The sequence below is a fragment of the Coturnix japonica genome, chromosome 3 (assembly GCF_054131305.1).
Source record: "Coturnix japonica strain WE chromosome 3, WE-NBRP24, whole genome shotgun sequence".
NCBI classification, from domain to species: domain Eukaryota; kingdom Metazoa; phylum Chordata; class Aves; order Galliformes; family Phasianidae; genus Coturnix; species Coturnix japonica.
Window position 1 is genome coordinate 98,949,731 of NC_140665.1, and position 15,926 is coordinate 98,965,656.

At 41.5% G+C, this 15,926-nt stretch overlaps 1 protein-coding gene across 42 annotated transcripts in view; it reads right to left on the minus strand.

The window, feature by feature from the left end:
• Positions 1–15,926, minus strand: part of DTNB (dystrobrevin beta) — a 131,936-nt gene that overhangs the window by 94,405 nt on the left and 21,605 nt on the right. For all 42 annotated transcript variants that reach the window (XM_085544104.1, XM_085544106.1, XM_085544098.1 and 39 more), the window contains 2 exons: positions 14,050–14,204; positions 9,041–9,146 (listed from right to left, as the gene is read on the minus strand). In XM_085544104.1, the coding sequence (XP_085400230.1) occupies positions 9,041–9,146; positions 14,050–14,204 (261 nt within the window). The remainder of the gene's footprint in view (positions 1–9,040; positions 9,147–14,049; positions 14,205–15,926) is intronic.

Sequence of the window (15,926 nt, forward strand, 5' to 3'; positions counted from 1 at the left end):
TTTCATGAAAGCTTCCAAAAAAAAAAAAACAAACCCAAACGCACCACAACCCAGGTTCTTAATCACTAGAAGAAATTATTACTCTGGCCAAGCCCTAAGAGAAGAAGAGATTATTTAGGAAGAATAGCTACATATGTGAGCTGATGATAACATATCAGCACCATCCAACAAGTTCAGTATTTCTTCTCCAGCTTCTTCCCCCTTTGGATTTCCTCAGAACCAGAAACCTCAATGCAAATTCAACAATAGATGTTGGATCAATAGAGAGAACACGAGAGGACAGGGAAAGCAATAGCATCGTATTCATATAATCATAGAATCACTAAAGCTTGAAATAACAAAGGTCATCAAGTCCAACCCCAACCCATTCCCACCACATCCCTAGACAGAATGATAGAATCACGAACATTGAAAAAGACCTCTAAAAAAGGTTCACAAAGGTTAATTTCTGCCTAAGGGCCCTGAGTCAAACAAGAGCTTCTCACTCAAATTCAGAGCAATGTGTTTCTGCTCTAAAGCCCTTTACTAGAGAACACTTCCCATAGACCAGGGGTTTGTCCAGCTCGACAGTGCAGAAACACCATGCAAAGAGAGGATGGGTGTGCCCAAGTCATTGGAAACATCAGGGTAATAACTACAGGGAAGACCACTTGAGTATCAACCTGGACAGCAATATCATAAGCCAAGGATCAGGTGGATGATGCACTTACTGTTATACAGGAACACCACATAAAAAAGTGATACATAGAAGACAGTCAACTTCAATGATACAAATGCCCATTGGAAATGGAAGCTGCTGTAGAGGAACTGCTGACCACATCTTTATCCAAAAGGTAGAGAAAGCAATGAAAAGGAAGTTCTACATTTATTTCAAATATAAGAAAAGAACTGGTGGGAAAAGTAATAAAAAAGGATGACAAGCAACCTTCAGTTAACACAGCAACAGAGAAATTTTCTGAATCTTAGGAAGCAGAGAAGAAGATTTCAGTGACTTCAGTAAATTCATATGAGAATTAGTGAGTATAATACGAGAAGACACAATTTAACAGGAAAAGTGAGTTCAGAGAATTGTCAGTTCCTTAAAGAAACAATGCTAAAGAAACAAGTATAAATATCTCTGGGCAGAGGAAGGAACAGACTGTCGTAAAAAGAGCAACTTGACTAAAATGATGAGCTCAATAACTTAACATTCAAAATGAAGCCTATAGAAGATGGTTAAAAGAATAATGCAGCATCCCAGGACAAAGACAGAAACAAAACAATGAGGGAAAATTAGCAAGTGATTTAAAAGAGGTATCACAAAACTTGTAATTATTTCTGATCCTTAAGAGAAGATGAAATTATACATATGTAGCTACAGCCTTTCCCGTGTTATCTTAACTTGTAGAGTACTTGAACAAATACTACAGCAATTTAAGCGCCTGAAGAACATGAACCACAAACAACATTTCCCAACTCAACTTTGAGTCTTTCCATGCCAGGTTAATTGACCTTGAACATAGAAAAAGGGCATTAAATGTCACCAATTTCCCATTTTACTTCAGTAATTCTTCCAAAACTGGTGTGCCGTGGTATGTGTCTAACAGAGGGAAATACTCAGCAGATGGAAGGACTGTAACTGTGATGTGAGTCTCATTGGAAAAGAGCAGAAAAGTATCAAAAGAGAACGATCTAATGAGAAGGGCTCCAAAGGGCTTTATTCCAGGTCAAGTGCTTCTCGCTGTTTTCATAAAAATATTGAAAAACTGACAAAATGCCCAATTTGGGGCATCATATTTCAACGAACAAGGAGACAGCTTAGCTAAGAGGTGACTGTGAGAAGGCACCAAACATGCAAGAGGTACTTACAGAAATACCAATGCATTCTGCAGAGCCAGCAGCCGAAACCCAGGGACCTGAGGATTTAAACTGCAGTAAGAAAAATCTATGCTAGAATATTAGGGAAAACTTTCTCACCCTAAGAATAATTAACACTGATCTCAGCCCAGCTTCTCATCCTCACCAACGCTGAAACCTTTGGACTGAACATTTTAAGCAGCTGCCGGGCAGATCTCCTGAGAACTTTTACATACATCCAGGTTTGCTTCTGGAAAGGGAAGCGGATGATATCATAGTTTCCCACGGCTTTTTGGTATCCACCTCCAAGAACCCTTCTGTCCACAGAGAGCGTCTGTCTCCTGCTGGGATCAAGCATGGGGCCACTACCTTAACGTGGAGTTCTGAACTGAAGAATGAAAAACTTGAAGCTGATGCACTCGACTTAAGGAAAGCAGTAACAGCATTCCAATGAACTAAACACCAGACAAAGTAACAGTGGTAACAGGGTTCTGAGCATACTACAAAAGCAAGCTCGAAATACGATGAGGAAAAAGACTGAAACAGCCGTTATTGGAGGTGATGAGGTCCTCCTTACCTGGTTACCGCCATGTGCTACAACAAAATCAGATACAGATGCTTTTTTTCCAACCTTTTGGAATACGTCAATGTGCCAATAAAGTGCGGCGTTGTAGACTTTAGTTGTCTCCTGTTCAGACTGCCTTCCATGCTTCCACCCACGCTAATCCATTCAGGACTGAGGTTGCCATGGTTCACCGACGATGATTCTAATACTGCTGACATGTCTGACTCCACATCATGCTTGAAGCACAAGGACCTCATCCCATCTCATTCTTCCTCTCCTTTCTGCTTCTGAAGCATTCACTGGTGTCATTGCTTATGCTTCATTTTCCCTGCCTTGGTGATCTGAACAAGTTCTTGCTATTGACATTTCCTCCTAGGAACGTGTCCCTTTACTCAAAGCTTCCAGTCGCGTACGGGAATGGGAGTTCTAAGCTTCTTTCTACTTTTCACTGCTTCCAAGACTTCAGTCATTCTCTTTCCTGATTGTCAGTGCTTCAAAAATTCAAGACTCCTCCTGGGTTCTTTTTGACAGGGACAACCAGTTCCTTCCTTCCTGCACTGGAACTGATGATCTCAGATGTCTTTTCCAACCTAAAGGATATTGTGATTCTCACCTCTTCTTTCAGCTCTGCCAGCCTCCAAAATTCTTCTGGTTAACTCTCAGCAGCAGACTGTTTCAGCCATCAGTGTACAAAACTGCCATCATCAATTGTCCAGTCGTTATTCATATCTCTCTTTTTATTCACATTTCTCCTCTGATCTGGACATGTTAAACTCTTCAAGTGGAAATGTGACGTGACCATTCTCCTCCTCCTTTTCTTCCCTCTGTTTCAAAGATCTCTCTCATTTGATCTCTTCTACAAAACTGTAATTTATTCAAAAACCTTCTTGTGCCACCTTGTGATCTACCTGAGACTCCTCTATATCCCCCTCCCCCCCCCCCCCCATTTCAGTGGTCTGCTTTTCTGACTCTCCAATATCATAATACATATAAAAAAAATCCTATGAATCCTATGAACACCCTGGAGGTGTTCCAGAACCGTGGAGATGAGGCATTGGGGGTTATGGTCAGGGGACATGGTGGGATGGGTTTGGGTTGGGCTTGATTATCTTAGAAGTCTTCTCCAACCACAATGGTTGGAATATATTGAATTAGGTTTTCAGATTATAAGGACACAAAAATTTGTCCATGTTTTCTTCTCTGACTCCTGAAGAAGAGGACATAAGTCCCTCTGCCTCATTACTACAAAAGCCATTCCTTTCAAAATCCCTCATTACTGCATCCCACCCAAATGGTAAATGTTACTCCACCACCAGTCTTTGAGCTACAACCCTCAAATCCCTGCCTTGAAATCTCTGTTTGCTGCCCTCCTTCTGTGCATCCATCTTCCATCTTACGCTTTCTCTGCTAATGCCAAAGCCACAGGTCTGTCTGAACAATGCATTTCCCACTGGGACATACGATAAGGGCCTCCAAAATACAGCAGTAATATACATGTTAGATTACTGAAAATGAAATAATGAGGAAAAGTTTTAGAGTAATTGTGGATCTGCATTTCAGATATATTATTTCAAAATACCGTTAATGTAAACATACATGAGACAGGTAAGATATATGCAGACTGGAGACTGGTCTGGAACTGAGAAGCATAGCGAGGTTGTCTGCATAGAGATGACAGAGTATTTCCATGGGAAGGATCTCAAGAACAAAACACAGACAGAAATAGGTAGGAGAAAAAAACAGAGCCTTTATAAAAGTGCGTAGGAGTAATCGAGAGGGATGTGAAGAAAAAAAACTAGCAGCTAAAGGAAAATGAAAATATAAGAACTTTAAAATACAAGAAAAGAAATCAAAGAGGAGATAATGAAAGTAGAAAGCTAAAGCAGGATGCAGATGAAGTAATATTTTTGTGTAAGAGTGCTGCAGAGAAGACGTGGAAAAACATATTGTTCAAAAACTCTGGCGAAGACAGAATTAGTGTTGGAAGAGAAACGCTTTGAAGAACTTGCCATGACTATAAATACAAACCTTTATTTAAACATCTGTCTTTATACCACTCTTTTTCATCTGGTACTAATAGCTACATCTGTAAGCTGACATACTGCTACATGACTGTGCTTTGTCCCTGTGGACCCAGGCCAGGAATACTGATGTGCACATCCAGAACATCTAAATTCTACTATTCCAAGGCAAAATACTTACCAACGATGATGTTAGCTCATCTGCTCAACTAAGCCATACATACCACAAAAATCCTACTGTTAACAAACTCATGCAAAATTAGCACAGAAATAATGCCCAGTATATAATGTATGTGTCAAGCTCCAGGTTCCAACTCTAGAGTTTTTCATTTTTCCATGGAATAGAATTCTACTATTCTAATAAGCAGAAAGAAAAGCCTTGAAGTCTTCCAGCAGATTAACATCCTCAGCCCAGCCCAATGGAGAGAGGTCTGCTCAAGTAGCAGTTCAACACAGGAACCCAAACTTCTCTATTGATTAAACAAGGAACCTGACCTCCTAACTCAATGAATTTGTGAATATGCCCAAATGGGTTCTGTATTCTTTTTCTGGAACTCAGTTTTCCTGTAGAAAGCACTACTAAGTATTAAAAATGTAATTTCTGGCAACTACAATGATGAATTCCTGTGATATATTAGATGTATAAAACCCATCAAAACAGAACTCAAATCATCTTCCGAGATAAGTTCTGACAAGTTACCATGCATGCACAGACATATCCTGAGTAGTATGGATGGAAGAAGAGGAAAGGCTTGTAAAGAAGGGACAAGGCACTGGCAGAATCTAGGGGCAGGAAGGAAGGTGTAGGTTGGTTGGGGTTCACCCGATTGGTTTGTCTTCCTCCTCTCCTGTGTTTTATAAAACTCTAGCAAAAACTAGCTGGGAAAAACCTGTGAAATTAAAGTCTGAGTGTGAGCTATGAAAGGAATGATAAAAATTCTCGAGCTTTGCCAAACCTTTACATAAAGCCTTCTCTTCGGATCTGCTTTCCACCTGACCCTGCAGATCAGATGGGCTCCTTGCACGGGATCAGCAGCTTCAGATGGACTGCGGCAGTCTGGCACGTGCCATGCAGCAGGCTATGAAGGATGGATGGCCTTTTGCAGAAATCTACATTCCACAGGAAAGCTTGGGGACCAGCAAGAGGAAAGGCTGAAAAGCATTACGTAATTTTTATCCAGGAAAATGATGGGTTTTAAACCTCCTGGAATTTCTTTCTTTTTGAAATGTGCTTCCGTATGTTCATCACTGGTACGTGTTAAGTGACATTATGCCTCTCAGAGGAGGACCAGACCAAAATGAAAGCATGGAGCTGCCACTGGAACTCCTTTGCTACTGTTAGGATATTTCTGAGTGGTTTTGTGGGACATCTGTGAGCTTATGGAAAGCTTTCTTAATGGAAATGAGAATTCCCAGTAGCCTGGGGGAGCACAGAGGCACGAATGGCATATTTCCCCAGGAAATCACCTTCTTCCCTTCAAAATACGTGGAGAACAAAAAGAAGAAAAATGGCATAAGCACTGCAGTTCTGTGGGTTTTTGAGCTTTTTATTATTTTTAGCTGTTTATTTCCAAAGAAAAGCTGAAAATGGAGTCCACTGCCAGGTTCTATCGGAATAAGATGATTTACTACAGGCAAGGCTGCTTAGCAGTTGCTAAACATGAATTGGGTCACTTCAGGAAAAGAGCAAGTAGCAATTCTCAATCCCTTACAGAAGTTATTGCAGTGATTTTGAGCTTCTGGGAAAGCCAAAGATTGATTTGCCACACAAAGCAGCCAAAACCCAACCAAAGAATGACCCGACACTATGAAAAAATGCAATGGGTTATTCTCTAATTAGGAACTCCTAAAGACAAACTGCATTGTCCTTAACCATACATACACTTGTTTTTCTGGCTCACTGTACAGTCCTTACCCTAGAGAGCAAATGAGCTAGCGAAGTATTTCTACCAGTGATAATGAAAGCTTAAGACAACACAAAGGGCAAATTCAAGAGCTGGATATTCAATATTTTCCTTTTAACATAGGAGGAAAGAGAGCACAGCCTGAAGACCCCTTCCATTTGCATTTCTCCAGGAACAAAACTAAAGGGATTAGAATGCCCACATGAAAACAATGCTGAATGTTGGCAGGCAAACTGAACTGATGGCTCTCCAAAATAAGGTGCTGACCCACCTTATACCACCAACCCAAGGCATCTGTCTGATGTGTTGAGAAAGAAGATTTAAGATTCAAAGGTAAGGAAAAAACCTATTTCTTAAATAGAACAAAGTCAGTTCACAGCCTAATTGCCTTTTCCTTGAAACAGAGCTGGAAAGACAGCCATAGAAATAGGAGGATTTTTAATTCAGACTGTCAGCTAAGGTGTTCAGGTGCCTCCGCAGTAACTTTGCCATGATTGCCACAGTAATTAATGAGAATCTTGACAAACCATGAAGGAGACAAGCATCTGCCTGGACGGAAAGATCAGGCAACAAAAAGCACTGACAAGGCACAATCCAGAGAAAATTGGAAAGAAACAACAGACTGCAGAACAAGGCTACCACTGATCAGGTAATGTCAGGAAATACGACCAAAATGGCTGCAGGAAAGACACAAAATTAAGGATGGATCTTCAGGGACTGAAGCCATTCTATCAGGGGAACATCACTTAATGACCGGAGCCACAAGATGAGAAGGCTACTTCCTAAATAAAGAACTTCAGGGAATGATTTAATGGAATTTCTACTGTAAAAATATATAGAATTACAGAATCATGGAGTAGCTGAGACTGGATAGAACCTCAGGACATCTGCTCAAGTAGGGCCAACTGGAGCTTGCTGCTGCATCACTACCAGGTTGGGTTTTGAGCGTCTCCAAGGATGGAGACTCCACAGCCTGGACAACCCCCAACCTGACAGCACAGGGCACTGATCACCTCTTCTAACCCAATGGCAAAGGTGCACTGACCACCTCTTCCATCCCAAAGACAGAAGGCACTGACCACCTCCCCCAACCTGATGGCAAAGGGCACTGTTCAGGACATCACTATTTTGGCTATCTAGTAATTTCTTCCAGGTAGTTTCAAGAAAAAAGCCCTGACTACTGGATTATCTCCAGATCTTTCCAACATTTCCCTTGTAGTTGGACCAGATGGTCAGTGAAAGTCCCTTCCAACTGAACTATTCCACTGTGTTTCAACATTTTACCCTTGTCTGAACTCTGTGAAATTCTACCCTGACCTATACTTCATATTAATTTTTTACTGCTTGTTCCCTTACTGTACTTATTCCGATCTGAGTGCTTTACTTGGAGTAAAAGCTTATAAATATAAGAGGATAAAGGAAAAAGAGCAAACAGTAGCTGTTGCCATTTCAACCTGTTACATAAGGGTGGGAAAGAGATTGGCAGTACCACAGTCTGCCTAACACTTCAATTAAATCAACCTTCTCAGCTCTTTCAAAAGTTTTCCCTTTCGGATCTGTTTCCATGACATTCCTCCTGCCAAAAAGTCCTTGATAAATCACTTTTTTTTCTTTACAATTGTCCACATAATTGTCAGAAAACCTTTGTAAACATACAGAGCAATTGGAAAATCAACCATCTCTTCTGTTGCAATAAACAAGGAAAAGCCCACTGAGCATTGCAGCTCTGCTCTTATTCAGCGCTGTACCAATGCAGATTAAAATCACAACCGGATGTGCTTTGCAAGAGGCTCAAGAAAAGACAATAAAATAAATGCCATAAAGGAGCATATTGAAATCACAGCAATATTGAACCACTTCACAGACATCGGGAAGCAGAGACAGGAATAAATCCTGAACACTCAGCTAGAGACACACAGACTGCTGGAGCTTTAAAGCTGTGCCTGGGCAATGATAAGAGGGAATTTATCTATGTCTTAAAAGGGAGAAATCTACACCGAGATGCTTATAAACACGCTAAGCTGAAGAAAAGGTAACATCTGGTAGGGCAGAGGTGTTGAAGAATGATAAGATGATTTTACTGCATGGTGAAGGAAATAAAAGACGACATTTAGTTTTCCCATCTCTTACTGCTCCTTGAATACATTCTGTAAGCAGTAAAAAAGGGAATTTTAGAAGAGGTCTGGAAGTGAGAGGAACTCAGCATTCATAGTGAGTGAATGAAGTGACCAGATGGAGCTAGACTCGATGATCCTTATGGGTCATGATATTCTGTGATTCTATGACTCATGTGCTCAAATGCTGCTCAAGACAGACATTTAAACTGTACCAACATCTTTGGAAGTTCACACTTGAAAGCATATGTTAAAGCATCATTCAAGTGAAGATTTACTTTAAAAAGTTTCAGAGTAAATGGGAGCATTGAGAGAATGTAATTTTTCTACTTTATTTTTTGTCTTTCACCACTAACAATACTAGAACCTTAACTTAAATACTAGTAACTGACTGACATTGTTGTTGGTTCCATCAGTTCTCCATTTTCCTCATAGAAATGCTGAGTATGTGTCACTCCAACAGAATCCTAAAGCCTAAGTGCTCTGAGACCTGGACAGTTACAGTGGGAACACACTCACTGAGAAAGGACAGCATACCAACGTACTGATCAATACACAGCTCTGCTCTGACAGATGTTTTGTACAAAATATTCCACTTACCGTTTTCAACATGGGCAAGTCTGTGCATGAGAGGCAGCCACACAAGGCACTGAGGAGGTGGATCAGCCATCAATGTGTCTAAAAACATGTTTAGCGTGATCTTTTTCTGCAAAGGAAAAAGAAACACAACTTAAGAAAATCATCCACTTTCATTTCAAAATTTCACCATCAAAAATAACTGCAGCTTTAACGTTTCTCTACTACTCTGCTTCCATCCACCAACAATATAACAAATGCTATAAAGGTAAGAGCAACATTTTGCTCAGGGAGCTTCAGTCTACACTGAGCAAACAGCATCACCCACAAAGAGGTTATCGGTACAGACACAGCATCATTGCATAGAAACTAAAGATACACAGATGAGCAGAAAATTCCAAGACACAAAGGAAAAGTCAGTCTGGATTAGCTCCCACATTGTAGCTCAACGAGGGATACAACAGATGTGAAGTGATCATTTAACACTGTAGGAAAAGGTGCTTCAACCATACGGGCAGCACTGAAAAAAAGGAGACGTTTAAGAAAAATAAAAGGTAATTACAACCAATATTCATACAGTATCCACACAGTAAATTACTTCAAAGAAATACAAAACAGGAGGCAAGGGGAGAATTATGCTAAGGCTTAGAAAATGTATTAACACCGGGGATGAAACTGGAATGAAATCATTAGAAGGAATGATTTAAGAGCAGTATTTTCATGTTTTAAGAGCAGTATTTTCTAAAGTTTCAAATTCAAGTGAGCAAGAGAAAATTTCTGCTGCAAATACAAACAGATGGAGACAATTGGTAACAAATTTGAGTGTTGCCAGCCAGTTGAGAGTGTTACGGATATAACACGAGAATACACTGGCTTTTGTATGCAGGCAGCTGGAGGATTAGGAATGCCTCCTAAGCAAATGACCATTTTTTCCTCACCTTACCCTTGTGGTGCTGCTACCTCAAATAGCATCCAAAGGGCAGGGCAAGCAGAGCTGGAGGAAAAGCCAGGCTGGGATCCCCAAGACCCTGGACTCATTTCATGGTTTGCAACCTTACTGATGGGAGGGGGTTGGAACTGGATTGGCTTTAAAGTCTCTTCCCACCCAAACCATTCCATGATTCTATTCTATGAACTGTTCACAGCATGCAGTGCCTGAAAACCCAATGCCCTGTTCACACAACAAGGTTCCATAAAAACAAGGAGTCATAGAATCATTCAGGTTGGAAAAGACCCTTAAGATCACCCAGTCCAACCCCAACCCACCCCCCCATGCCCACTGACCACATCCCTCAGTGCCACATCCCCATGGTTCTGGAAAAGCTCCAGGGATGGTGACTCCACCACTTCCCTGGATAACCACAGTGCTAATGGTGCTCAATGCCATCATTGCCCAGCATGCAAGTGGCGCATAAGACATCCTAACAGCCTTAACTAATTGCTCACTTGTATGGGTAGAATTGGTGTTCAGTGCCAGGTTGGGTGGAGCTTTGGGCAACCTGATCTGATGGATGGCAACCAGCCTATGGCAGGTGTTGAAACTGGCCTAAGGGTCCCTTCCAACCCAACCCATTTTATGATTCGATGATTCCATGACTGTATAGCATTACATACAAACTCCTCTAGGGCTCCCAGTTTTGCCTAACTCCCATCTCTCACCCTGTCTCATGCATGACAGCACATGAAACATTTTCTGGCTGTAATTCTTTGCCAGAGCTGAAGAAGGGCATGCAGCACCTGAGCCATACCAAGACGGCCTAGAGGCACTTTGGTTTTGATACAGTGCTTCCAATATAGAAAATAACAGAATCCTCATTAAATTGTTGGGTTGGAAGGTTCATTAAAGATCACAGAACCACAGAATGCTTGGGTTGGAAAGGACCTTAAAATTCAGAGACACAGAATGATAGAATGGCTTGGGTTGGAAGGGTCCTGAAAGCCCCCCCAGCACCAACCCCTGCCATGGGATGGTTGCCACCCACTAGATCAGGCTGCCCAGGGCCTCATCCAGCCTGGCCTTGAGCAAATCCAGAGATAAGGCATCCAAATGCATGCCAACATTTTGGGTCACTGCAACCCAACTAAGCTCATAGATAAGTTTGGGGGTTATTGCAACAGCAGGAGAACACAACAGAATAGCTTCACTTGAACAGGACCTGCTGTGTCCTACTGTCATGTTACTTCGGGGCTTACTCCAAATATCACTAAGAGTGCTACCCAGGTGCCTTTAGTATGACCTGTAGGTCTCACACGGGTACCAGACAGCTGAAGGCCATATGAACTTGCAACAGGAGGATTCATTGTGGCCGTAAGGATTATGAGGAGGAGCGAGAACCAGACAGAGCTGAGTACCAATGCACGCCCTAAGGTCAGATGTATGTTACTTTCTGTTAAAGTCAGAAACCTTGTATCTCAGAGGAGCCCTAGGTCCTTCCTCCTCCTGTGGGTTGCTCCAGGTCATACATAAATGTATCCTGGTGATAAAGATCTCTGTGCACAATATGCACAACTCACATTAGAAGTCAAATGTAATACAATAGCTTTTCTGCTGGAAATGTTTTCCTCAAGCAAATTAAACCTTCCAGGCCCTGCTGAAGCAATGTGACTTTGCTGCAGTGCACCAGAGGGCAGCACGGACCCAGGCCCTGGATTTTTGCACTGATACAGTGCAATGCTTCAAGCATGAACCTAACAAAACACAGCTTTGTTGCCACTGCAAGCATTCCTGGCAATGCAGCAAGCAGCTTCCTGCTGCTCCTGAAACTACAGTGCAGAGACTCAAAGTGGCTCTTTTGGAGCTGGGCTCAGAGGCTCACCATGAAGCAAGCAAAAACCTTACTCACCTGGCATTTCTAATGCAATTCAATCAGATAACCTGCCAACAGGGACCCAGCTCAAAGAACACAAACTGAAAATTAGCTAATTTTCACAGCACAGCCAGCCAGGAGAGTCCAACACCTCCCAGCATTTGCTGCATTGGTGTTTTCTGCAATGGGTGATGCTACATCCTTATGAGAAACACGCTGATCACAGCCAAGCAAACAGAAGCTTTAAGAAAAGTATGACATGATCTCATATCTGTGGCAGCACCCACTTGACCTTGAATAGTAAATTATAGCTGGAAGCTCTAAATGAATCTGGAAACCATCGTAAAGAAGGCAGCTCTTGTCGGAGTGTCCCAATAAAACCTATTTCCTGTGGACAACAAGACTGAGTTACTCCAGCTGTGACCCTGTGGGGCTTAAGTAAAACAGGGCAATGTTCCTGGCCCCAAGCTCAATAATGCATGGATTTACATTATTGTACCTGTGCCCAGTTTATCCACACAGTCTCACAAATGATTTCAGCATCCAGATATAGTGATCACATCAGCTAGGAATCACTTTCAATAAACTCCTTCCATGTAACCACACTAATTGGGGGAGGCTGAAGAAGACAACGTGAAGATGCATTCCAACAGCTCCATGTCTCTCCTGTACTGAGGACTCCACATCTGGATGCAGCACTCCAGGTGAGGCCTCACAGTACAGAGCAGAGGAGCAGGATCACCTCCCTCACCCTGCTGGCCATGCTGCTTTAGGTGCAGCCCAGGGTATGGTTGGCCATCTGGGCTGTGAGGGCACACACTAGCACTTTCCAGTCCTTTTTAGCAGGGCTGTGCTCAATTTTTTTGCCCCTCAGCTTATAGTGATAGTGGGGGTTGCCTCAACACAGGTGCAGACCTTGAACTTGGCTTTGTTGAACCTCCTGGGCCCACTGCTCACACAGTCTGGGTCTCTCTGTGTAGCATCCTGTCCCTTGGGTGTGTCAGCTGCATCCCACAGCTTGGTGCTGCCCATAAACTGCTGTAAGATGCACTCAGTCCCACTGTTGATGTCACTGATGAAGATATCAAAGAGCACCGGTCCCAGTAGTGACCCCTGAGGGACACCACTCATCACTGATCTCTATCCAGACATGCAGCCATTGACCACTGCTCTCATAACCAGTTCCTCATCCATTGAACAGTCTACCCATCAAATCCATGTCTTTCCAATTTGGAGAGAAGGATTTTGTGGGGAACTGTGTCAGTGGCCTCACTGAAGTCTAGATAGACAACATCAGTGGCTCTTCCCTTGTCCACAGTCACACCATCATAAAAAGACACCAGGTTGTTCAGGCAGCAATCTTGACAAAACTGAGGCAAGTCTCATATCTCTCCTTGTAGACAGAGCACGTACAGCTAAGAATCTGATGTTTGACTGGGTAGGTCTCAAATGAGTCCATGATTTGCCCCTTAAATGCAGTATCCATATCCCTACATACAGGAGTGGCTTGTGCAGCTTGAGAAGAAGAGTGGTATGATGTTGGGAATAAAGAATTACCCAAAGATGCCTCAGCAATTACAGGCCCTTTCTTTTTGTGTTCTATTTCAAATATATGAATTCCTAAGCAATATGAATTCAGCAAAAAATGACTACGAATTCTAAACCAAAACACTTTGAGAAATACTTAGAATGCAGTCACATTCACAGCCTAAACATCTAAGTTTAGGTCTAGGTTTATCTAGGCTTATGCTTACATTAGAATTAAGGCTTAATTAAGCTATTGCACATCTCAAATTAGAAGCAATTTCTTGGAACAATCAAATCATAACAAAAATGTTGACACTGCAGAAGTATTTATTTTGTGCAGACTAAACCAACTAACAATTGATTTGTTGAAAATAATACTCCTACTACTGGTAAGCCTAAAAAAACTCCAAGGTAGAAATGCTGTGCTTTCTGTTTTAGACAAAAATAGGTTATCCTTAATGTTCTTCCCATGTGTTCAAAGGTGCTCCTTGGAGAACACACTAAACGTGTGCAAAGTCCTTTATTTCCTTAAGACCTAGGTGGACTACTTTAAATTATTCAGGATTAAATCTGCTTATTTAACACACAGTATGTCACCAAATCCCCCTTCCTGCAAACCCCATACAAGCTATACCCAAAGATGTCAGGACTTCACGACTGCAGTAACAAGAAATGAAACTGCTTTGAATTAGCTCTTACTTGTTGTGGGAAACAAGTCCGTACAGAATGCTCCGTGTATCCAAAAGAAGGTCCCTCAAACACAGCAGTCGGAAGCTTCAGAACTTCTTTCAAGAACTGATCAAACTTGGAAAATATCATTAGTCCGTTTGAGTCTGATATTTGAGAGAAAATATCTGTAAGGAAATAAAATAAAACCTTTGAGTAAATGCATGCTTGCGACAGAAAAGCCTAATGATTTCAGTTCATTTGAACTGCAAAGCACTGCTCCTTTTGTTTAATCCTAAGCGCAATTTCTTCTTAGCTGATATCAAGATAAAATTTATCAATGACCAAGTTTCAGTGTGCTATAAATCCCTCTATTCCCACCATCCCATATGAAAAAGCACTGAGAAGAAAGAAAGTGCGGGACATCAGGGTTAGGGGGCAGGATGGGATGTGTTGGTGGTTGGACGTGGTGATCTTAGTAATCTGTTCCAATCTTAAGGATTCTATGAACCTTTTCACCTCTCCAGCCCCGCTGCCCTACCCATCCATGCTGCTAACACAGAGATTCCAAGTAAAAATATAGCTCTGAAAGTAAAAATATAGGAAAAGATGGATAGGGAGGGTTGGAGGAAAATTATGTCATGGGAAATGCTAAGACTGCTGCACGTAGATAAAGCAGAACTGTCCGCGGGGCAAAAATTTCTCTGGAAAATACACATTCTTGAACAGTAAAGCTTGGTCTCTGCTATAACTGCAGCCAGGTTACACTATAAAGAAAGATTTCTCTAATATTAGTAAGACCTAAAATGTCTGAAGACAAGACAGATACCAGAATGCTTCACTAAGCAGCCTCTGAATCATCTATGAGGTTATCTAAGACACCGTAAGTAATTAAACATCAAAAAGGATGCGCTGACAGAAGGTAAGCTTAGTTTAAGAGATCAAAGCCACGTCTGTAAAAAAGACGACTTCAGAAAGGTGTATTTCCAGTAAACTAAAGAAATGAAGGATTGAGCTCATGAAAAAGCCTACAGTGCTTCTTCCTATATGAAAAATTTCTCTGAAGAGTGACCAAGTATTGGGATATGTTGCCCTGGGAAGTGGTGGAGTCACCATCCCTGGAGATGTTCAAGGAATTTGGGGGATGTGGCACTGAGGGATGTGGTGGGCTGGGTTGGGCTTGGGGATCTTGGAGGTCTTTTCCAACCTGAATGATTCTGTGATACAACTGCTTGGGGTTTGTATCAGGCAAAATTTACAGGCTTGATGGGAAGGTCTGAAGTCCTTGCTAAACGGTCTTACAGGGCATACAAGAAATAAGGAAAAAACAACCAAACAAACAAGAAAGGGAGAAGGTAGATGAATAAAGAATGCTGTGTTTTAAAGAACTAATCCAATCAGAAAGATCAAGTTTCAATGGAAAATTTAACATGGAAGAGAAGCCGTGGAAATAAGTGGAACTAATGAGAGAGCAAAAGCTTCACAATCCTAAAATGCCGAAGATCAGATTCAGACCAGAACTGGCAGATGAACTTGGTCCAGTAATCAGTCTATTAAGGTGAGACTGGTAAAACATGACTGCAACATGACAGTACTTGTACTTAAAAAAAGCACAAGAATCATTTGGGTAAATACAATCTATTAATCTAATTTCAACAGTGAGCAGGATTTAAATGATTTTAAGGAGAAGGTAATTAAAGCTATGAAAGAAATGAAAAATGAGATAAAAATGAACAAGCTATATCAAGAATAAATTAAAAGAAACCCAAGTGGTTTTATAGTCAAAATGAAGTTGAAGTCATCTACATGGGGAAACTTTCACATGGGAAATTAGTGGTTGAAATTGGAAAAGATAAAGATTCATAGGATTTAATTAAATAGTCATCTTCCCTTTCAAAGGGCACTAAATT